Source organism: Gymnodraco acuticeps, unplaced genomic scaffold (assembly GCF_902827175.1).
Source record: "Gymnodraco acuticeps unplaced genomic scaffold, fGymAcu1.1, whole genome shotgun sequence".
Taxonomy (NCBI): domain Eukaryota; kingdom Metazoa; phylum Chordata; class Actinopteri; order Perciformes; family Bathydraconidae; genus Gymnodraco; species Gymnodraco acuticeps.
This window is the reverse complement of record NW_022989755.1, coordinates 997,996-1,020,121: the sequence shown is the minus strand read 5'-3', so window position 1 is coordinate 1,020,121 and position 22,126 is coordinate 997,996. Positions and strand designations below refer to the sequence as shown.

The window sequence follows — 22,126 nt, the reverse complement described above, 5'->3', positions numbered from 1 at the left end:
CTAGGCCTATGATCTCATAAGCTTTATAATGGAAAGGGGACATGTGTTATTTGTTTGAAACCCATGTATTTCATTACACAACGTTGTACTTGTTATCCTTTTTTTAAGTCATGTCCTTTTTCCTGACACTTCTCTCTTTACTGTTTACAACTACCATCTATCATTTAAAAAAGAAGTTATTTTTTAATTAAATGAAGGACATGCCTTTTGTAAAATAAGAAAATTCCTCATGGCATGGTCCTCAGGTATACTGACAATAAAACACACATAAGGAACACTGACTTTCAGGTTTTGTATTTTAACACTTTTATTGGACTAGAAGGACAACATTATGAATGGTGCAATGCACAACTTGACAAGTAGACTGCTGCCATCTAGTGTTTCTTTTTTGATACACAATTCAAATCTTACAACCATCTTAGCTCATCAAATACATAACGATTTCATATTTAAAGTAGTAGGCTAAGTTTTGAGTAGCCTAATATACATGTTGTTGTTGTTGTTGTTTTTTGCAGGAAATACAATGGCCAAACTTTTTTCTTTACAATGTTCACATGCAAAATATCAAATATAATATGGAAAAATCAAGTTTCACAATAGATTTGTTTTAAACTAAACTCAATTATCCACATGATGTATCCACGGAAACAAATCCAATATTCGTCTTGTCATATGATCCAATGTCATCTGTGGTGAAAATGGCGATTTAGGCCCACAGCTCGCTGACTCAACGCCAGGCTGTGGATAATAACAGAGTTAAGGTTATTACTGCAGGACGGAACAATGCTGAGGACCCACCCACCTCCGGGATTCCACTCTCTCCACTGCTCTGCTGCTCGTCTCTTCCTCAATCTGAAGTCCGTGGCCGATAAGTAAGTAAATCTTTGTTATTAACTGTAAACACCCGCTAAATATCTGTACTGCACTGCGTTTCATGCGACAGCGAAGTAGCCTACAACATTACTTGGATAGCGTTAAAGGCGTAGGAGCCTATGTGGATTACTGAGGATTGTAGGAAATTAGCTTGCATCACAGTTGGTGTGGGGTTGCTCAACACCAGCTAACAACGTTTCCTCGTCGTAAAAGTCTTAACATGGCGAACGTAAATGTTATACTGTAGCTAACGTAGTATTTGTTTGCACCATGGATGTATAAAGAGAACCATGATAAATGCAAAACGTTGTCTTGGAGTATCTTGTCACGCTAACGGACCGCAGGATACTATTCGACATCAATGACGATGTTAGCGTAACGTTCAATGTTAAGTTAAATATCATTGCGTAGGCCTTTTATACTTTATTATTGACAGCTGCGGAAGTTACCTATTGTAAAATATTAGCGTTGCAGAAGCTTTAGTTGGCGAATTTTGTAAATACAGGCCTTTGATAACATTGCTTTTTAATGGTGCGCTGTGCTCGTAAAAACAAGCAGGAAGTGTAACTACTCAATGGCCATACTGGTGCTTTAAGGTAGGCCTGTAGGAAATACAAAAAAGGGAGATTTCAGTGCTTTTTTCGCACCCTGACCACATTAGACCAGGTCCTGATCTAAAACCACTAGACCTAGACTCATCAAATCTGGACTGGATTATCCCAGAGACTCTAAAGATTCTTTATAACCCAGTTTGAGATTTGTGAAACCTTTATTCTATTTGTGAAAATACAAGAAGGAATAAAGGCTTGCCCAGCTGGGAGGTTCACTCTCTGATTCTGATCCTGGCCTGCTGCAGCAACCTCAGCCTTCCACCTGTGTTTGTATTTTCACAAATAGAATAAAGGTTTCAAATTGTGTTATAAAGAATCTTTAGACTCTCTGGGATAATCCAGTCCAGTCCAGATTTGATGAGTCTAGGTCTGGTGGTTTCAGATCAGGACCTGGTCTAATGGTCAGGATGCGAAAAAAGTCTCCCTTTTTGTATTTTCACAAATAGAATAAAAGGTTTCACAAATCTGAAACTGTGTTATAAAGAATAAATCGGCTATGCAGAGGATTGTTCGCTCAGCGCTGTAAATTAAATGTCCCTTAACTTTCCCCTTAACTGCCGAATCGGATGCTCTGAATCGGAAGCCAACTTCAGCGTCGTCCAAAGGAGAGGACTGGAAAGGGAGTGTCAACAAAAAACCGCCCTTCATGAAGTCACTACTTTCAGTGTGATTATGTCCGCCTTAAAAACGATATGATGTATCTTTTGAATTCAGAATAATTACATCTGAACTTTTACCAGCACTACGTAACCGACATGTATTGTTCCTGTAATACTATAAACATGTCTTGTTTACAGAGGGAAAATGTTGAGTATTTGTAACATTTAATCATATTTACACAGTAATGAGAACTACTGAGATGACCCTGAACAGGTCTCACTGCAGTGTTTTTTTCTCCGAATCTGTCGTCTTGTGCATGTAAACCAAGTGTATTTACATTCTGTTAAATTATCAATAATTGTAGCCAATTTTATCTTTGATTAGTATTTTTGCTTAGTTATGGGGTGACACAGGCACCTAAACAGCTATGGTATTCCCACTACAACTCTCAATTATACAGGGTTCTCTTTTGGTGTTTTTTCGAGAAAGGGAAGGAAACCAACTCTGTTTAAAAAAAAAAAATGAGCACACTTTGTGCCATCACCACATGTTAAGGATTTAGGCAGATGTAAGTAGTGAGTCTCTGCTGTCTTAATGGGTATGTGGTCACAAAGCTGTCAAGATTTATCTGCAAGAATGACCAGTGACGTCCTTGCCTGAAGTTGCAGTTCATTCATTAACTTATCAGAGGAAGGTAGGAAGTGTAGGTGGAAGGTAAAACATTTTATTAGGACCGAGGCACAGTGAGGGGTTGGGTATCAGTTCATCATTTTTAGACCACTGTTTCAAAACCTGGTAGGCTACTAATAGTACATGACTGTTTTTGTTTTTTTGGACAACATTACATTACATTTTTGCTGATATTGGATTGATTTTATATTTGTTTTACTAAATTCAAAGAAAAGTTTGAAAGGAACGCGTCAATTTGGAGCAACACTAGCATTAGCTTTTTTCAGTCTGTTTTGATTGCTGAACACATAAATCTATTTTAGTATACCTCAACAATGGAATTATGATCAGTAGAAATAGCCATGACACAGGACCTTTTTAAAACCGATATTTCTCCAGAAATTCCAAGAAAATCATGTGTTTTTTGTTTTAACGGGTGCTGCAGTCAAAAAGACTCACATAGCCATCATACAACACATCGACAATGATGCATCATTATTTTGTCATTTTAGGTTCTGAAGATGAGCTACCCAGGATACCCTCAGTCCGGTGGATACCCACCCCAAGCAGGGGGCTACCCACCACAAGCAGGGGGCTACCCTCCTCAACCAGGAGCATATCCACCCCAAGCAGGCGGTTACCCTCCAGCGGCAGGCGGCTACCCCCCAGCAGCGGGCGGCTACCCCCCACAGGCAGGAGGATACCCACCCCAAGCAGGCGGTTACCCTCCTGCAGCAGGTGGCTACCCCCCACAGGCAGGAGGATACCCACCTCAGGCTGGTGGTTACCCCCAAGCAGCAGGTGGATACCCTCCATCAGCAGGGGGCTACCCTGCCCAGGCCGGGGGTTACCCTGCCCAGGCCGGGGGCTACCCTGCCCAGGCTGGAGGATACCAACCACCACCCCAAGCAGGAGGCTATCCTTCCATGCCTCCATCAGGTGAGCCTCCAAGATATTTTTGAATGTTGAGGACTTACATGAAGTATTTCTCTCCTCACATAAATATATGTCTATATGGCTGAAACAAATAATATCAATGCCATCTATTAGTTTAAAAAAAACCTATTATATGCATTATACAAAGTCAGAATTGTCCTTTAAGTAAATAGTGTTTTGATTTTATGTCAATATTTTCCTTGCAGGTGGAGGCTGGGGTGCAGCACCAGGCGGCCATGGAGCGGTATATACATTCCTATCTCACTCTTTACCTCTGACCGGCCATATTACTAATAACATATGGACTGACTTCAGCTAAATCTTCTGTTTGCTCAAATCACCTTATCTCCTACGTAAACCCTATTTGCTCTATAGAGTTTGTAACCAAGCACCTAACACTTAACACTAACAGTTGTCCTCTGTTTGCAGCCGGGAGGGGCTCAGCAGGGATATCCAGGGGGCCCGGCTCCGGGCCAGCCCATGCCAAATTACCCAGGAGCCCCTGCGACTAACCCCTCAATGCCTGGATATGGAAGTGGAGCTCCGTCCCAACCTCACGCACCTGCCATTTCTGTAAGATGCCTTTGTTGTCACTGTAGGACTTCTCTAAAACTATGTTCCAATGCACATACAGGCAGATACTGTGCAGTATCTTATATGTTTCTTATCTTTTTTTGTATTTATAAATAGAAAGGATACAGGGGTTCTTTAAAAGACTTTAAAGGGGCTGATCCACTGAGTGATGTTGAGGTGCTCCGGAAAGCTATGAAGGGTTTTGGTAAGTAAATGGGGTTTATTTGGATATGCTAAACCCAACATGGTTATTTTTCCCTCAACATGAATTGATCCTGAATAATGTTTTTAACAGGCACTGATGAAAAAGCCATCCTTGAACTTCTGGGAAGTCGTACCAGCAAGCAGAGGGTTCCAATGGTAGCAGCCTATAAAACAACTTATGGGAAGGTAAGTTTTCTAACATTTAAGATTTTTTTAAATTGAAATGAATCACTTTAATCTGTTCCTTCTCATTGACCCTGTAAATCTGTCTAAACCGAACCCTGCTCTTACGGGATTTTCTTTTCTTAGGATCTTCTCCACGATCTGAAGTCTGAGCTTACTGGAAACTTTGAGAAGCTGGTTCTCGCTATGGTGAAGAGTCCGAATCACTTTGATGCAACTGAACTCAGGGAGGCAATACAGGTTGGAAACTCAAGTTATTTTCTTAGCAGATCCTCCATTTTGTTTGTGTTGTGAGAGAAGGAGAGGAGAATTAAAGCAAACAAATCTTCTGAATGCAAGTGAATATCAGAGAAGTTGAAACATGAGTCTGATAACCACTAAATGTTCAAACTCTCTAAAGCAGGTTGTGTGTTCATGTCTTACTGAGGCGTTTCTATATTTTGACAGGGCGCAGGAACTGATGAGTCTTGTCTGATTGAGATCCTTTCATCACGCTCCAATGCAGATATTCTTGAAATCAACAACATTTACAAAGCTGGTGAGTTTATATTCTTGATTATAAATGTTGTGTTGTATGATCATGATATTCAAACTCTGAACAGCAACTTACACATTAAGAATGTTTAGCCAGTGCCTCCTTTCTTTATTCAATACAAAAACATCGCTGTACTCATAGACTATACCCACCAGTATTGATCACACACCTACTCACCCGCCCACCCTCTACTTCAGCTGCTATAAAACAAGTACACACAGAAACAAGACACCACTAGATCTACAAAACTACAAACTAAAAGAAGCCCATTAGAAAACATCAACAGGTTATTTACAAAAATGCTTAGCCAACTAACATGAGTTAACACAGAACATTAAAAAGGAATGCTTATGATCTCTTTATGGCGTCATCAATTATAAATATATTTAAAATTAGGATGGATCAAAGACAAAAAATATGTAAAGAATTTGACTATCAATTTGAGGTATACAGATATCTATCATATTAATTTCTTATACCTATTCTCTAATCTTTATTTAAAATACAACACAGGCCCTTAATACGTCAATTGTCAAACTACTTAAAGTTTTTTTGTATTTATTTATTTGAAAATCAGTTTAAAAATTATATGAAATATTAGTAGGCATATTAAAAATGTTTATTTTTATTGTAGCCTGTACAATTACCCTTCTATTTGTACATGGAACATTATTTAAAGAAGTAGGGTCTCACTGAATTGCAAATATTATGCAAATGTATTTCCCTAAAAAGCCACACCTTCCTTTCAGAGTACGGGAAGAAACTGGAGGACGCCATCATCAGCGACACCTCCGGTCATTTCCGCAGACTCCTGGTTTCTCTCTGTCAGGTAGTTTCTTCATGCTCATTCATTTTAAGCTCTCTCAAAACGAATTTGAAACTTCGAGTGTTGATACTAACAATGTATTCCTCCTTCGCAATGTATTTTTAACACAACATGCCATACTCTAACTAGGGCAATCGAGACGAGAGGGAGACTGTTGATGTCGCCTTGGCCAAACAGGATGCTCAGGTACCGGTTTTCAGTTGGTTTGTGCTTCTAACATTTATGGAGAGTAATTAGCAAGTCCGATCTTGTTTCTTTTTTATTTATGTGTGTCTGTGTTGTGGACAGAAACTGTATGCTGCAGGGGAAAATAAAGTTGGAACTGATGAGTCTCAGTTTAATGCCATCCTGTGCGCTCGCAGTAAGCCTCACCTTAGAGCAGGTAAGTCATTTACTGTCTTTATTGAGCATACAGTGATTCCCGCAGAAATGAAATATACTTTGGGGGAACGACTCGGGGTGGGGTGGGGACGGGTGCGTGAAAAAAAATCTCCTCAGAAATCTCTCAAAAATTTAGGAGCGGGGCTAGTCCTGGTGGGCTACCCAGGCTGAGTGACAAGGTGGCATCCAGGAAACTGAAATTTGCAGGTCACTGCCATCGACACCAGGAACTTCCAGCTGGCAAGTTAGTACTCTGGGAGCCATCACACGGGCACCGACCAAGAGGGCGCCCCACGCCAACATACGTGGAGGTGCTGAGGAAGGATGTGGGGGTGGAAAGCTCCACAGAGCTGGCCGGGTGTATGGAGGACCGTGAGGATTGGCGAACCCGTTGGCAAACTCGTCTAAGGACGACCTAGTAGTAGTAGTCCTTGATTGGCTCAAGTTCACACCTTTTTAGGGGCGGGGCTAGTGATGTTGTCCCGGGGATGCTTAGGAGTTGATAAAGGAGATAATCCCACTGACGTCATCATTTGATTCCAAAAGTGGGTCTGGACTCGCGCCCATAGAGGCTGTTTACCAATATAATGGCTCCCCCCAAAGTATAATTTATGGGTGGCTCCCCCCAAAGTATAATTTATGGTTTTTTAAGTTTTTTTTACTCACTGAGCACTCATTGCCACCAATGCAAATGCAAATGAGTGCTCACTGAGTAAAAAAACAAAAAAAACACACAAATTATACTTTGGGGGGAGCCATTATACTTTGGGGGCCCCCCAAAGTATTAACATGCTGTGGGAATCACTGGCATATATATATGACTGATGTTTTTCCAGTGCCATAAACACACATTTTGACCTTTTTTACACATGTTTTAATATTATGATTAACTCTCACGCCTGTGATTCTGGTTTTTATTAGTCTTCCACGAGTACCAGCAGATGTCTGGGAGAGACATTGAGAAAAGCGTCTGCAGGGAAATGTCTGGCAATGTGGAGTCTGGCATGGTGGCTGTGGGTACGTTCTTTGGGTCTCTTTTTCCAAACTGAAGTAGCTTTCCAAACCTGTTGAAGCTTTAAGTATATATTGAAGGCATTCGTCAAGATGTTTGTTTAGAAGGGCTTTCCTGATAAAAAATATCTTACTGGTGCAAACAGGCGCCTGTTTGACCTAGATACCTTATTGATACTTGATGATGGTCAAAAGCAAACTCTCTAAAAATAGAACATGTTTATAGCTGCATCAGAAAACACTTATTGATAGACAATCATTTTGGGGTGTTTGTAAAGGGCACAGGGTCAGATTGATAACTATAGAGTTACCATTTTACTAAGCATTTTAGTTATTTAATTTAGGCAACACCTACAATTATTTGGCACCCAATTACAGGAAACAAATAGTATCTTCAAAGGGATTTTGAGCTTTGTCCAAATATGTTATGTCTTAAATGTCGTGTGGATTAAATGAAGAAGTGCACAGAATTGTTTTACACATAGAAAATGCAAATGTGGAATTAGTTTTTCTGTTTGTGCTGTTATTTATTATTAAAAAAAGTGGCAGAGAAAAAAAACCTGTTGGCAGTGGCAATAACATAAAACAGATAAATAAAGATACAGCCACCTTTCTTATTATAGTGTAGTTACGATTTAGCTGCATTATATGTGAATGTTATAATGCTGTAAGCCTCAAGCAATCTGCTTTTTTACAATGTCTTGTATGTATTTCCCTTTGTAAAACAATAGTGCAACATTTTATGCAGATTTATCCAAGACGCATTTGTTTACATCTTCTCCTTTTTCCTAGTGAAATGCATCAGGAACACCCCTGCCTACTTTGCAGAAAGGCTTCACAAGGCCATGCAGGTAAAGCTGTTTTCTATAATCTCATTTTATTCTAATAATCACAAACCAACTGCCTCTTGCAGTGACACTGTTGTTGGTAATATTCTACTGCTACAGTAAATGAAAGTGTCACACTGTGATGTGTTAACAGGGAGCAGGGACCAAGGACACAACCCTGATCCGTATCATGGTGTCTCGCTCTGAGATTGACATGTTGGACATCAGACAGGCGTATGTGAGGACTTATGGAAAATCCCTGTACACCCACATCTCAGTAAGTCCTACAAACCAACTTATTTTGACAAAACACAGCAACACCTTTTCCTTTTCATAATGTCTGATCATTTAAAATTCACACTTTCTTTGTTTCGCTTCTCAGGGTGATACCTCCGGCGATTACCAGAAGCTGCTGTTGAAGCTGTGTGGAGGCACGGACTAAAGGAAATGAAGATAATCCTTCATAGGGACAAAATAAATGTCCCCACTGAAACAATGTTATAGGAGCTTATATCACCTCTGATGCATGCAGTCAATCAATATTAGTTTTGTATTCTCTTCAGTGGCATGATTTTCTTTTTTCTACAGTATTGTAGTATAAGATTGCCAAATAGTCTTTTTTTTTTTTATAAAGACACCATAGATAGCTTTGACATTTTTGGGTTGAAGTCCTAAATAAAAAGTGGGTGCCTGAAAATCACACAATAGAAATTAACTATATTATAGTATTTAAATTGTCCATTAAACGGCTTGACTGGTTTTATTAGAGAAAGGAAAAATATATTTTCAGAAAATCTAAAGATACAGAATGAGGCAAATTTCTGGTTTATTTAACAAAGTACATATACAAGAATTATCAAAGCCATTTATACATGCATTGATTCTTTGTAACTATGGTATCACGCCAATCATTTCAACTGTGTACAAGTTTATATTATATGCCAGGTTGTCGGAGACTATTATACAAGATTTATCAAATTATGCATGACTGAATCTCACATAGAGTAGATGTAATCATTTAATGCTTATTCAACTAGCCAAAATTAAATTCTGGTTTATTTTATAAAATGTAAGAAATAACAATCTGCATTCTTATTTTTTCTCTATACTGCTGCTTGCAAGTCTATGCAATTCAGCTTTTGACTTTATATCTTCTATATCAGCTTTACAAAACTCTTCTGTAAACCTTTCCAAACATTGTTAAACATTTACAGACAAGGTTGCCTTTTTCCTGAATGCTGAAAAGCCAAAGCCTAAAGACAGATCCTGTCGTGCCTTTTGTCAGGGCCGCCGTATAAACTTCAGTTGGTCGATGTTTAACTGTGGTTAATCTTTAAAAAAACTAACTATAATCATCCTTGCACAACTGCAGAAATGCCATACTTACATTACTTAATGGTCAATGTTTTGTTTACTTTTTTCAAAGTGCCCTTTACAGGTTTGTATGTTTTACTACCAGTAGAGGGCTCTTGATTCACATGAAATGTAATTTTTTTTGTTTGGCTTGAACTGAATATCTGTTGCACTAACTCTACTCTGCAATGATCGCTGTTACATGTTAAATGGTATAAATTGAATGGATGCTATGTAAGTTTTCCAACATTTTAGTCCCAGACTGTTGAGACTTAAAACAGCCACTTTTAATTTCATTAAAACAAAAGCATAATAACATTTTGGCATATCTGGATTTTCTTTGGGAAATGGAATCATGTGTTTTGCATCAAACATTGACTGGATTTTTTGCTCCGAGCCGACGCACAATGAGACATTTGCATTTCAAAGACAGCCTCATTTTAACCACCTTGGTCTGTACCAGTGAGGCGCCCCCCATCCTCAGAGCATCACAAGCTGCACGTTTTGTAAAAGGTGCGAGTAATGTGGCTTACATAAGTGAAGTCTCTGTGCGTGTGCCTTGCTGTTTAATCTGAGAGGGGGAGAACATGCCCAGGTTTGCTTTGCAGCACAAGTGATATGGCACAAAGAGCTTTTCTCAGGGCTATAAATAGGGTCCATATTGGAGACACGGATGTCCTAAAGTCTTTCTGGTTTGCTTGCTTGCCTCAGAGGGGTTGTGCTGGGGAGACAAATGACCTCACCAAGCCTCACTTCTTCTACACCTTTCTCATTTAGCTACTTATCACACACTCAAAATGAAAAGCCCGCACCAGAACAAAGAGGGATGAATATTTGATGTTTGTGTATTTTCTCTCTAGCCCAGACTGTGTGCCGTGATACCTCCTGAAATATATAGGTCAAGAGGAAATCAGTGGGGCCTCCCATTTGGCTTTCACTTTTAGAGACAAAACAGAACACTTTCCTGATCCTTGATTTTTACAAAAAGTGCTTTAATTATTTACATGTGGACTTGATGCACCCTTTCTGGGACTTGATCACACTTGGATACACACGCATGCGAGGGATGCATGCATATGTTTTATTGGAGATTTCAGATGTGCGTATGGGAGTCGTGTCAATCGACAGTGTCTGTCTACATCATTGAGCTGTGAAGGTCAGCCTTTGAATGAGCCTTCACACTTCTGGAGCTTTCTCTTACTCTAAATGACAATATATAGGATTTTGGTAGGACGTTTTGGGTGACTAAATGAATGATGAAATAGTTTTTTTTAATACCAAATTGTATGGAAATATACAATTCTTGTTTGATATGGTAATTTTGTAGAAAACTCCTAATACAAGAATGAACATGAAATACCTAAAGGAAGTATCTCGTCAACTATTTCACAGATGGATTCAACCGTAATCTGAATAAAAAAATCCAATTTTATTGAGATTAGTCCACGTTTTACCTTAATGCACATCACCACCACTGGCCTCTAATGTTAATACTGTCTCATAGACAATCAGTATAAGTAAGCCTTGACTAAATTGTTGATTTGCAGTGGATTTTTTTTCTGCAGTTAGGGGACATTTGGTTTCCAGGGACATAATCCTGCTTTAAACTTCATGAGTGCATATAAACAAATTACAAAACCAAAGGATTAGATGAACAACACATAATGAGATGTAGCAGCAGATATCAGTAGCAGCCTGCAGAACTACAACATACTCAGTTTGAGGTTCATCCTCCAATATTTGATCAAATATGCCTTAACAACCTGAACAACCGGCTGCTTTTAATAGTGTTTGCAGTCAGTTAAAACAAAAGCAGCACACTTTCTGTCAAAAGTAATTTACTACCCTATAAATGACTTCCACTTATGTGTTTTCATTGCATGAGGTTTTAAGAGTGTAAAGACTCTGACACACCAAGCAGTCACCAGATAACTCGCCGATGCCGACTGTTGCGTCGCCGTGTTCTCCTGCATCTTGGCCATGTGTCGCACTGGAACACACCGCAAATAATTCAGCCGAGCACGTACGAAATGCGCATGCGTGAGTGGCAATAACTCTCCTTACCAGCAGGCGGCGGTAGTGTGTATTCGTCATTCAAAAGAGGCAACAACCGGAAGACAGAGAAGAAGAACAGACTGCGTGATATAAACAAACAACAAATAGCGTGTGCTTTCCATTTTCACTCTCGTCCATCGAAAACATGTTTCGTGCGGTACTGGAGCTATCAGCCATTGGAGTGTTGCTTGTGGAAGACATTCTCAAGCAACCGTTTCGCTTCTCATGCACTGATTCGCTAGCTGAACAGCCAATCAGAGTGATTTCTTTGTCCGACTGCCTGTGGCCGACGCACGGCCGATTCAACAGGTTGAATCGGCCGTGCGTCGACCATGAAAGGCCAAATAAGGCGTGTCACGGCTTTATATATACAGTCTATGTGCGGGACACACCAAATTGAGTTTGGGCGACAGGGCACGCACGCTTCGTCGTCCGACTAACGAAAACGGCCGATTTCGGCCTGGTGTGTCAGGGCCTTAAGAGCCTCTGATTTCAATCCAATGTGAGTGTTTCAGGAGTTAACATAATTCCTAAACATACCAGCTAGTTTTCTTGGTGAGCGCCAAATGGATTTCCCATGCTGAAAAATAAATAATTTGAGTTTTTACGTAACCAATTGCATTGTGAAAGCTGTGCTAAACTTAAGTGGGGAAATGTATAGGCACACTGTGTACCGTATTAAGCTTTAAAGCCAGACCCGGTATGCTCTGGCTAGCTCCAGATGAGAGTCACAATCCTCATAAAGGCAATACACCGAATCCCCTCAATAATAAAGACCATAGTCAGCAATTATGGTGAACAAGCTCTAATTATAGCTCCACTTTCAGCATTTCTGCCGTTCAGCTGTCTGTACTGAGACTAGATAAACACATATAATCTTATACGTGACTTCATTGTCTGCATTTAGAGCATTTCAGTCTTAAGGATATCAGTCTTAAGTGACGTCGGCCTCTTTAGAGATCTGATGGATTATGTGGAGCAGAAGAAAGCTCACAGAGCTGGGCAGATGTGTCAGGGGAAATCCAGATGAGGAACAGGCAACTATACTTACGCATCAGGAGCTATACAATATTCTTGAGATAAACAAATTATGAAAAAAAAGCGTCGGATTTCGCTTTTATTAAGAGCATATTCAGAACCATATAATTCATGTGTTGTGTCAATAACACAATTCACTGAATATTCTGATGTCATATAAACGCACATTTCCTCTCATATAATCACCAACTGACAGAAAACACAGAAATTGATGAACAGTTTTGCTGTTGTGTTTTTGAGAGCAGTGTTTCTCAATCATTTTGACATGTGAACCCCTCAGTAGAGATTATGGCCTTAGTGTTGCATGAATTGTGATAAATTTAACTAAACTGAGAGTTGTAAGAAGTAATGAGGTAATAGGCATTAATCATCCAAATGCATACTCAAGTACTTCAATACTACACTTTTACTCCACACAAGTTTATAGGGAAACATGGTACTTTTTACTCCACTGCATTTAATGACTTTACAGATTCATATTTTAATACAAAACCATATAGGCTACATATGATTAGATTATTTTATCATATTATATTATTTTATGGCTTTATTATTTTTGAATATTGAATATCAAATAGTTAAAATGTGCTTCACCTAGCCCAAGTACAACATTAAAATGTGACTTAGGAAAAACATATCAGTAACATAAAATCCATAAATAATAAAATAAAGCAAAAATATATTATGATGTTCACATTGAACATCATAATATATTTTTGCTTTATTTTATTATTAAAGACACTCTTTTAGTAATAAATACTAATACCACCGTGTATGAATATTTCGTTTTAAGTAAAAGCCCTGCATTTAAAACATTGCTTAAATATCAAAGTATAACCATTAAAATATGAATTACCAACAAGAAAAACGTACTTATTATGCAACATGACCTATTTCAAAATAATATATCAAAAATATTAGAGTGGCGAAGTCCCTCCCCTTCCGGGGGAGCTCCATGGGACCTTATTTCGAAGTCAATGGAGAGAGAAAGATTATCTTTCGATCCCGTTTGAATTGTGCCACGAATTACACATGATGTTTGTCAATTTAAAAGATAATTTTGCAAGTCAAAAAAATTAAAATGTGTCGTAAAACTGCGAAGTAACACATTTTGTTGTGTGAAACGCTTAATGAACTACATCTCTGGTCTCGCAGACTCTCACAACAACACACGTCACCAAGATGGCCGTCACTACTGTCTTGTCAAAAAAAGTGATTGACTACCCTCACTATCAACACGTCCAGAAGAATGTCATGCAAAGCTGCCTGCATGCCTGCCTTCCTTTGATTCTCTCTGAACTGCCTGATCTGTTTAATGCAGTGGCGAGCCGTCAGGGCCCTCTAGGCCCTCTGTGAGGGCCTAAGATATTCTAACAAATAATATTTGAAAACATTAAAAAAATAACATTTTTTTAAAAATATTTTTTTGTTGTTACATTTTTCATTAATTTTACCAAAATAACTTGATTTAATTGTATTTAAAATAATATTTCCAAAGAAATAAATCCTTTGAATCTGCCTGTTCAGTTTCTGTTGGAATGTGAACGGTTAAATGCCGTCTCTGCGAGTTATGTGAAGACGGGAGAGCTTGTTGGTCCCTCTCTACATGGGGGGCCCGCTATAGTAATTCAATGAGAGAGTAATGTCAAATGACAGTACAATTGACCAATCATATCTTCCCTCTAAATGGGCGGGCTTTATTTTTCGCGGACTTTATGACAAGTTCCGCCCGCTGTGAGGTCTATGCAAGTGGTGCAGTGACGCGTCCTAAACCCCGGAAGTAAGCTTCGCTCGGATTCCCTCGACAGAAAGCAGTGGGATTTCTCCATAGGATTTTGGAAAATAGCTCGAAATAAGGTCTGTGGAAAACGAACCTGTTAGATAAATGCACGTTTTGTTCAGCCGGATAATATCCACATGTCTACCCTACTTTTATTATTTTCGAATCATAAATCTAATCGATAGATTTATGATCGATAGATTTATGATTAGCATAAGTTCGTTCACGATGGCTCACTTCAGTGATAGTGATGACATCGTTGTGAAATTATTAACCGAGTCATTTTCAAGATTGAGTGGCAAAGGATCAGCTGAAGCAAGTGCTTCATCCAAAAGGACAGGAGGATGGACTTTATGTTTAAGTGATTTGATCATCAAAGGTAGGCCTAAGTCATTTTCAATGTGGGCCGCCGTGCCAACTTAATTCATTTGTAATTATTACTTGGCTGTGGGTGCCCTGTCATGATAGGTGTTTATATAAATGGTGTTGTTTTGTGTGGTAGAGGGTCGCTGTCATTGATGCGTTTTGCATCCCGGGCCGCTGTTTTGATATTCCGCTGAAGTATACGTGGGACGTAATATCTCTTCTTTGTTTTCGAGGGAAGGGGAGTCAGAGGGCTAGGTATAAAAGTCACGGCTCGCCACTGGTTTAATGTTTAATGTCAACCATTTGTGCAGATAGCATGAAGTCGAACAGATCGCCGATGCTAATGTAGCGTTAGCGTTAGCATTTATCCCCCGGGCGTATTATAGAATGATCACACCGGTGTGACAGTACTCTTCAAATGGTTCACGAAATATCACTACTACTCTTACTGTTTAACATTGTGGGTTACTTGATGTTACTTCATGTTAATGATAATACAAATGACAAGGCTAAGACTGTAATGCTAACTAACGTGCTTGCTACTAGCAAACTTGATCCAGCCAGCCACTCCTGGTCCTTTTATCAGACGGGAAGCGAAAGAACGAGCAAGACCCATTGCTGGTATGATAACAACCTGGTACTAAGCACACAGGCATCTTGTTAAAGTTATCTTATCTTAGCTATCTCTTATATTTAGCGGAGGAAAACAATTGTGACATCAGTTATGACATCACTTACGCGACTCTGGGATTTGTAGTCTTTCTAGTTGCGTATTTTTCAATAGTCTTATATTTCAACAGTTTTAGACAAACTGTGACCTTTTTGACATGGAAATGATTTTTTAAGATTGACAAACATCATATGTGTAATTCGTGGCACAAATCAAACGGGATCAGAAGATACGTTTTCTCTCTCCATTGACTTCAATACATATTTTTCAGAAATAAGGTCCCATGGACCGGAAGTAGATGGGCGTGACTTTACCACTCTATTGTTTTATCATAATTATAATTAATGCATTAAAGTGTGCATCAATTTCATTTTGCTGCTAAATAATTGTTTTACTACAATGCTAGTATATAATAATAATAATGTATAAATTGATTCATATTTTGTATAAATAATCTTAATCTCCATAGTTACTCAACCTATGTGTGTACAAATGTGCCATAAGGGTAATGCTATGAAACATTTTTGGAAAAAGTGCAATATTTTCCCCCTGAAATGTTGTGGAGTAGGCTAGAACATAAAGCAACATAGTAAAACAAAGGAATTACTAAACCAAAATACAAGCACCAACATTTTTTTCTAAAATATAGAACTTTTAAACAAAATTATCTCTGCGCCAAAGTGGTGTATTTTATATGGTTTTAAGCGACAGGGAACCAGGTGCGTCTAAAACAAGCCCCGCCTACTTTTACCTTAAATGTCCATTGCACGGAAATATGATTGGCACAGCGCTACAGCTGCTTGAACGGTGAGACATGGCGGAGTTTGTTGCCTAACACACAGAGAGCGAGGGCTCTTAGGGAGTTTTAAACACTTTCCAACATGTCGAAATAACTTGTTTTCAGGACAACAATGTCTTCGAAACGTGTGCGGAGTGGAGCTTAAAGAGGCAGAGCCGTCTTTTTTGTCGGGAAGGACGGAGCGGCGGTAGGGAAAATGTGTTGTCATTTTCGTGCAGTCAACAGCCTTGGGCAACAAATATGGCTACTTCTTGTGTATCCTTCAATTCGGGTTGAAAACCGTCCCGACTAGGCCGAAGGGGGTAGTTTCGGGGAGTTACGACAGTAGCAAGAAGTGAAGTTGACTAGGCATTAGAAACGTAAAGAAGCTGGATTTGTCCCGAAGCTGATTTCGCTGGTTAAACCGACGCGGAGCTAAACAGAGATGGAGCCCAAGCATAAAGAGTTGTTGGAGAAATGTTACCAGAACTTGGTGGAGTCGATAACAGATGCGGACCGAGTTGTGGATGTTTTGGATCACTGCGGGACCCTCAGCCAGTCTGAACGCTACGAGCTGGGACACAACTGCTCCTCCAACGCGGAAAAAGTGGACCTTCTCCTGAAGATACTGATAAGTAAGGAGAGAGACCATTTCGCAGAGTTTTGCACGGCCCTGGAGAAGACGCACCCTCACCTGCACTCGGTGCTGCTCAATGGCTCCGGACCAGTGGATCACACCACTGGTAAGAAGCTATGTATGTGGTGCATAACAATGAAGCAGTGCGTTGTCGTGCTGAAAAGTAAATGATATAGAATGGAAGCATGCACGCTATGCTTGTTGTGTTTTTATGGTGTGTCAAAGGGAATTGTGTCCTGTACATTTTGGTTTGGATCCTGCTCTGGGTATGATCTAACCGACATTAGGAGTATTGACCATATGACAACTTGATGAAGGGCAGGACTTTTCCTTTGGGCAAGAATACAGAGTGAGGGAGAGAGAGGGCTTCACAATCATGTGACCTGATGCTTATTTACACTCACACTACTGTGCTTGTTTCCCTTTTCCATGTCACTAAAAGCACAGCCTGCCAGCTCTTTGTGAAATAATTTAATGGACCTAAAAAGACTCAAACAATCAATGTAGTGACTGCATGGCTGCCTGAAGTTATGTGTGTTTGAATCAATAACCCACTGTCACCGTCAAATGAATGAGTGAAGAATGAAATGTGTGTTAATGCAAACAGTCACTGACTTTAGAGTGAGATATATAAAGTAGGCTATTGAACTTTTCATTTGTGTCTTAGTACAAAACCAAACAGTTATTTTCCTTATCTTTGCCCAGCATTATCTATTACTGTTTTATATTGAACAATGCCCATCCCACATCTTCTAAATGCTTTTCAGGTTGCAGCAAATTATTTGTATTAACTGATACACTGCTGGATCGTTTGCTCTATTACATGTAAACAAATAGTGATCACTTTTCCCTCACAAAATTAGTTGCTTTTTAATGTTCTATATTTTTATTGATAATTTGTAATCTGTACTTTTTATAACTGGAAACGGTTTTGCATTTATTTTGCTCAATAACCAATTGAAACTATGTGGATCAGCTGTTTGATTAGCCATCTTCCTATTTCAGCAGTATACTGTAAGCACTTTGTAGTCATCCAACAATTTCATAGTCTGCTGAGTTTCCACTTTTGTGGGTGCACCATCAATTATAGAAAAGGATATATTACACATTAACATCAGATTGAATGGTCTAACATACTACACATTCCACCTACAAAGCTCATTATTACCCTCATCTGATCTACTCCGATTTAGCTATTTTTCTTTGCATGAGGACATTTTTCAGATGATGCATTTCTCAGTCTCTTTCTGGGATATACAGTCTTCTCTGCAGCAAATGCAGAGTTGTACGAGTGGATTTTGTGCTGTTCGCTCAGAAAAATACAACATTCGCTACTCTGTTATGAGGACGTCTAAAAATATATATTGTCCTCCTCAATTTTTCATCAAATTCAGTGTAAGACAATTTGGATATATGTGCCAGAATGTATGTGTATATATGCAATAATGCAAGTGCATGCTACTTGCTCTACACCTCTACCTTTTGCATTTCAAAGGAAATATTTGCATGAGTTACTTTGTTCGCTTTCACCTATCATGTAATACTCGGTGTGCTGATTGAGGTTTTAATTATGCATTTATTCTGTCCTCATTATTTATAAGAGTAAGAACGCTGCAGAGTGAGTCTATTTATCTAAGCTGTTTCATTTTTGCACCACATTTTACAATTGTGCACTAAGGTTTAAAACGGAGTACTGATGTAGAGGGTTGTAAACGAACATGTTTAGTGCTCGTCTTCCTCGTCTGCTCTAGTCTGCAGTTCCCTGTTGGTAGTCACGGGCTGAGCTGCTTTTTGCTACTGGGCAGACAGGTTCCTCCACTGCTCAGGCTAGAGCAGGGCCTTCCCAAGGAGAACTGTAGCTTGTTACAGGCTATGCTTTTAAATAATGTGCATCGTCAGCAGCCTGATCTCCCCAGACGCCTTGAGTCCCAGAGGGCGAGAGAACTAGATCATCGAAATCAAAACAATGTTAATGAGTGAGAGCTGCATCATTCAACCCCAGCAGGTGAAATCCAAATGTTAGATGCTACCTGTAGCCATCGAAAGACCTGGCTGCAACATTTTCTCTGATGTGAATGCAATGCACATGAATAGGTGTTTTTTTTTAATAGTATGTTTACATAACCATAGCTTCAGGGCTTGACATACGAGGTCTTTGGTTTACAGCATGTTGAAGAACAATAACCTGATTGCAGTAAATTGCAAGGGTGTGTATCGTGGCTGACGTGTTCGCTTGGCTGTGCTGCAAAATAATACTGGAGTTCAAATGTCTTTTTATATAGAAAACAAGAGCTAGCTTATGTTGTTAAAGGAAATCTAAAGTCTTTGATAGATAATGCTAGTTGAGAAGTCAGAGGGTAACCAAATGTCTGAAAGTGTACAAATGCATGACATGAGTTGAACACGTTAAAGTTGTAAAAGCACATTAATGGTCGCTGACCTCTAGGCACCCAGGTAGTTCACATGGTAAAGCAGGCACCCTGTGAACTAAGGCGGAGACCTTTCAAATGCTTCCCGGGAACATTGTCCACTCTTTCTTCCTTTCTCTCTATCTAATAAAGGCAAAAGGCCTTAGAGAAAAATCATTATAGTAAATCATTAGTTTGCACGCTTTACTTGGTCATATTTTCTGCAGATGAACATTAACAAGTTTAGATAACTTTTCTTGTTGAAAAAATACAGATTTTTAAATGGTCAGCACCCACGAGATAAAGGGGCAATATATAAGAAAATATTACTTATTACATGTATAAAAAGTGTATTTCTTTAGGTTTTTAAACCCAAAATATTTTTGACTTACTGTAGAGTTTCAGACCCGAGTCAAAACATGCATTTATTTTCATGCAAAAAGCACCGTAATTTAGTTTTTTTCCTAATTCATTATCACATTATCACACAGAGTTCTAAATGTGATTTTTATGAGTCAGCACTCACTGTTTGTGCTCAAGTTTTCAGCCTTGCAAGATTTTCTTTTGCGTGGGTCAGAATATATATATATATATATATATATATATACATACATACATATATATCATTAGCTGTGACTTCAGAAAAGAGATCAACCTAAATAAGATCCTTGAGTGGCGAGGGTCAGACCACAGCGAGGTCCACATGACTTCCACACGGGCAGAAAAGTGAGTGAGTGAGCTATGACACAGTGAACCTTGCCCATTGAGACAGTCTCTGCTCAAACAGAGTCATGGGAAACTTAAGCTTGAGCGAGAACAAAGAGAGCTTGATCCATGGGATGCCACGGTTCCTGAGGCACATCAGTCTTCTTCTTTTTCTTTCAGTCCTTTGCTGGGAAAAAGAGGGGTGAGCCATGTTAGCTGGGCTCCTTCCAGTCTTAATCAAACTCATAGTCTCCTTTTTAGCTAGTGGGAACTTGCCAGCCAGGGATTGATTTAGAGTACTGGGACGTGGGTAAATAGAAGCGTTTGTCATGCTAGCACTCCCGAGTCGAGCACTAGACTTTACATCGGGGGCTGGAGTTGCTGGTTAAACTAAACTATAAGCTCTTCATCCCACAGCCAAGTTACATCTCAGTAAATGTGCACTGCTGTTTGATCAAAGCTTGAACAGTATGTTAAATATCACGAGCATCTTATAAATCCAGTTTTCTTTTTTTCGGACTAAGTGTTAACAGTTGGGAGAAGTGTTGAAACGACTCAACAAGGGACACACAGATAGACTATCCATCCATCTTCTCCCGCTTATCCGTGGTCGGGTCGCGGGGGTAGCAGTTCCAGCAGAGAGCCCCAAACTTTCTTTTCCCTGGCGACATCAACCAGCTCTGACTGGGGGATCCCAAGGCGCTCCCAGGCCAGCGAAGAGATATAATCCCTCCACCTGGTCCTAGGTCTACCCCTTGGTCTCTTCCCAGCTGGACGTGCCTGGAACACCTCCCTAGGGAGGCGCCCAGGTGGCATCCTAACTAGGTGCCCGAACCACCTCAACTGGCTCCTTTCGACGTGAAGGAGGAGCGGTTCAACTCCGAGTCCCTCCCGGATGACCGAACTTCTCACCTTATCCCTAAGGGAGACACCAGCCACCCTGCGGAGAAAACCCATCTCGGCCGCTTGTATCCGCGATCTCGTTCTTTCGGTCATGACCCATCCTTCATGACCATAGGTGAGGGTAGGAACGAAAATGGCCCGGTAGACAGAGAGCTTTGCCTTCTGGCTCAGCTCCCTTTTCGTCACAACGGTGCGGTAAAGCGACTGCAATACCGCTCCCGCTGCTCCGATTCTCCGGCCCATCTCACGCTCCATTCCCTCACTCGAGAACAAGACCCCGAGATACTTGAACTCCTTCACAGACTACACATTTGAAAATCCTTTAATTGTTTAATTCAGTCAAACATTCTCGTTTATAGGACAAACTTCACTTTGAGCCCTTGTAATTTGTGATGGATATATTGTAATGTTTGCTTACATATATAGGTTTAAACTATTAACCACTATGTGTATGTAGTTAACATTTTTTAGCCCGACCAATATTGGATTTTTGAGTCAGATATCGATATCAGAGACTTTACTATATACATCTGATAACGATACTTCTGTCAGTTTTCTATTTACATTTAGTTTTTTACAATAACAGTTAACATAAACATTTTCGTATTGGGGTTTCGTTAAAATGGTTAAGAAATATGACAATGATATTGTACTGAGTGCAATCGGAATGATCTAAAGTATTCTCCTCCATAATACTCAGTGTTGTACTGAGACGTCCTCTCCGAACAGTTAATTATGAATCACTGTAGGCTATAAAAGAAGGGGCTTTCACAGGGGGGAACTGTGTGATGTTGTCAGAGGAGATAAAAGGAGAAGCTCTGAGGCTGCAGCCTCTTTGGGGCCCGGGCTAGTCAGTATTCAAGCTCCCTGCCCAACTGATAATTAGCCACACTCTGCTGTCAGCCCCCGGGCCCGTCATCCCAAGTTGGGGAAAGTCCCACCTTATTATGTCTCCAGCTGGTCTTTTTTCAGGAAAGGCCCCTAAATGTAACCCAAGCTCCACGGCCTTGATGTACCATACAATGCTGGAGATAATAATCTGACTATAATGCAGACATGGTCGAGTACACTCACAAGTGACTTTAATGTTTGGTTCTCCTCGCAGGTTCCACTTACAGCATCCTGTCCACCATGCCGTCGGACTCGGAAAGCAGCAGCTCTCTCAGCAGCTTGGGTGAGTGTGGTGCTTGTGCTGGGGTTCGGC

The 22,126-nt window shown here is 39.9% G+C and overlaps 2 protein-coding genes across 6 annotated transcripts in view; both read left to right on the top strand.

Annotated features, from left to right (window-relative positions):
* The first annotated feature begins 720 nt into the window (after positions 1-720).
* On the top strand, positions 721-9,900 carry anxa11b (annexin A11b). The gene is made up of 15 exons (XM_034211898.1): positions 721-872; positions 3,266-3,692; positions 3,896-3,933; positions 4,119-4,262; positions 4,380-4,467; positions 4,558-4,652; positions 4,776-4,889; positions 5,097-5,187; positions 5,934-6,013; positions 6,140-6,196; positions 6,299-6,392; positions 7,313-7,408; positions 8,195-8,253; positions 8,384-8,506; positions 8,612-9,900. Exons 2-15 carry the CDS (start codon positions 3,275-3,277, stop codon positions 8,669-8,671), a joined length of 1,557 nt encoding a protein of 518 aa, XP_034067789.1. The 5' UTR covers positions 721-872; positions 3,266-3,274; the 3' UTR covers positions 8,672-9,900.
* Positions 9,901-16,249: 6,349 nt separating this feature from the next.
* Positions 16,250-22,126, top strand: part of LOC117543498 (disks large homolog 5-like) — a 30,646-nt gene continuing 24,769 nt past the window's right edge. For 2 of the 5 annotated variants that reach the window (XM_034211880.1, XM_034211872.1), the window contains exons 1-2: positions 16,250-16,904; positions 22,028-22,096. In XM_034211880.1, coding sequence (XP_034067771.1) covers positions 16,715-16,904; positions 22,028-22,096 — 259 coding nt within the window. In that variant the 5' untranslated portion in view covers positions 16,250-16,714. Of the gene's footprint in view, positions 17,013-22,027; positions 22,097-22,126 lie in introns of all 5 variants that reach the window. The other 3 variants (XM_034211863.1, XM_034211848.1, XM_034211856.1) reach the window with 2 other exon arrangements.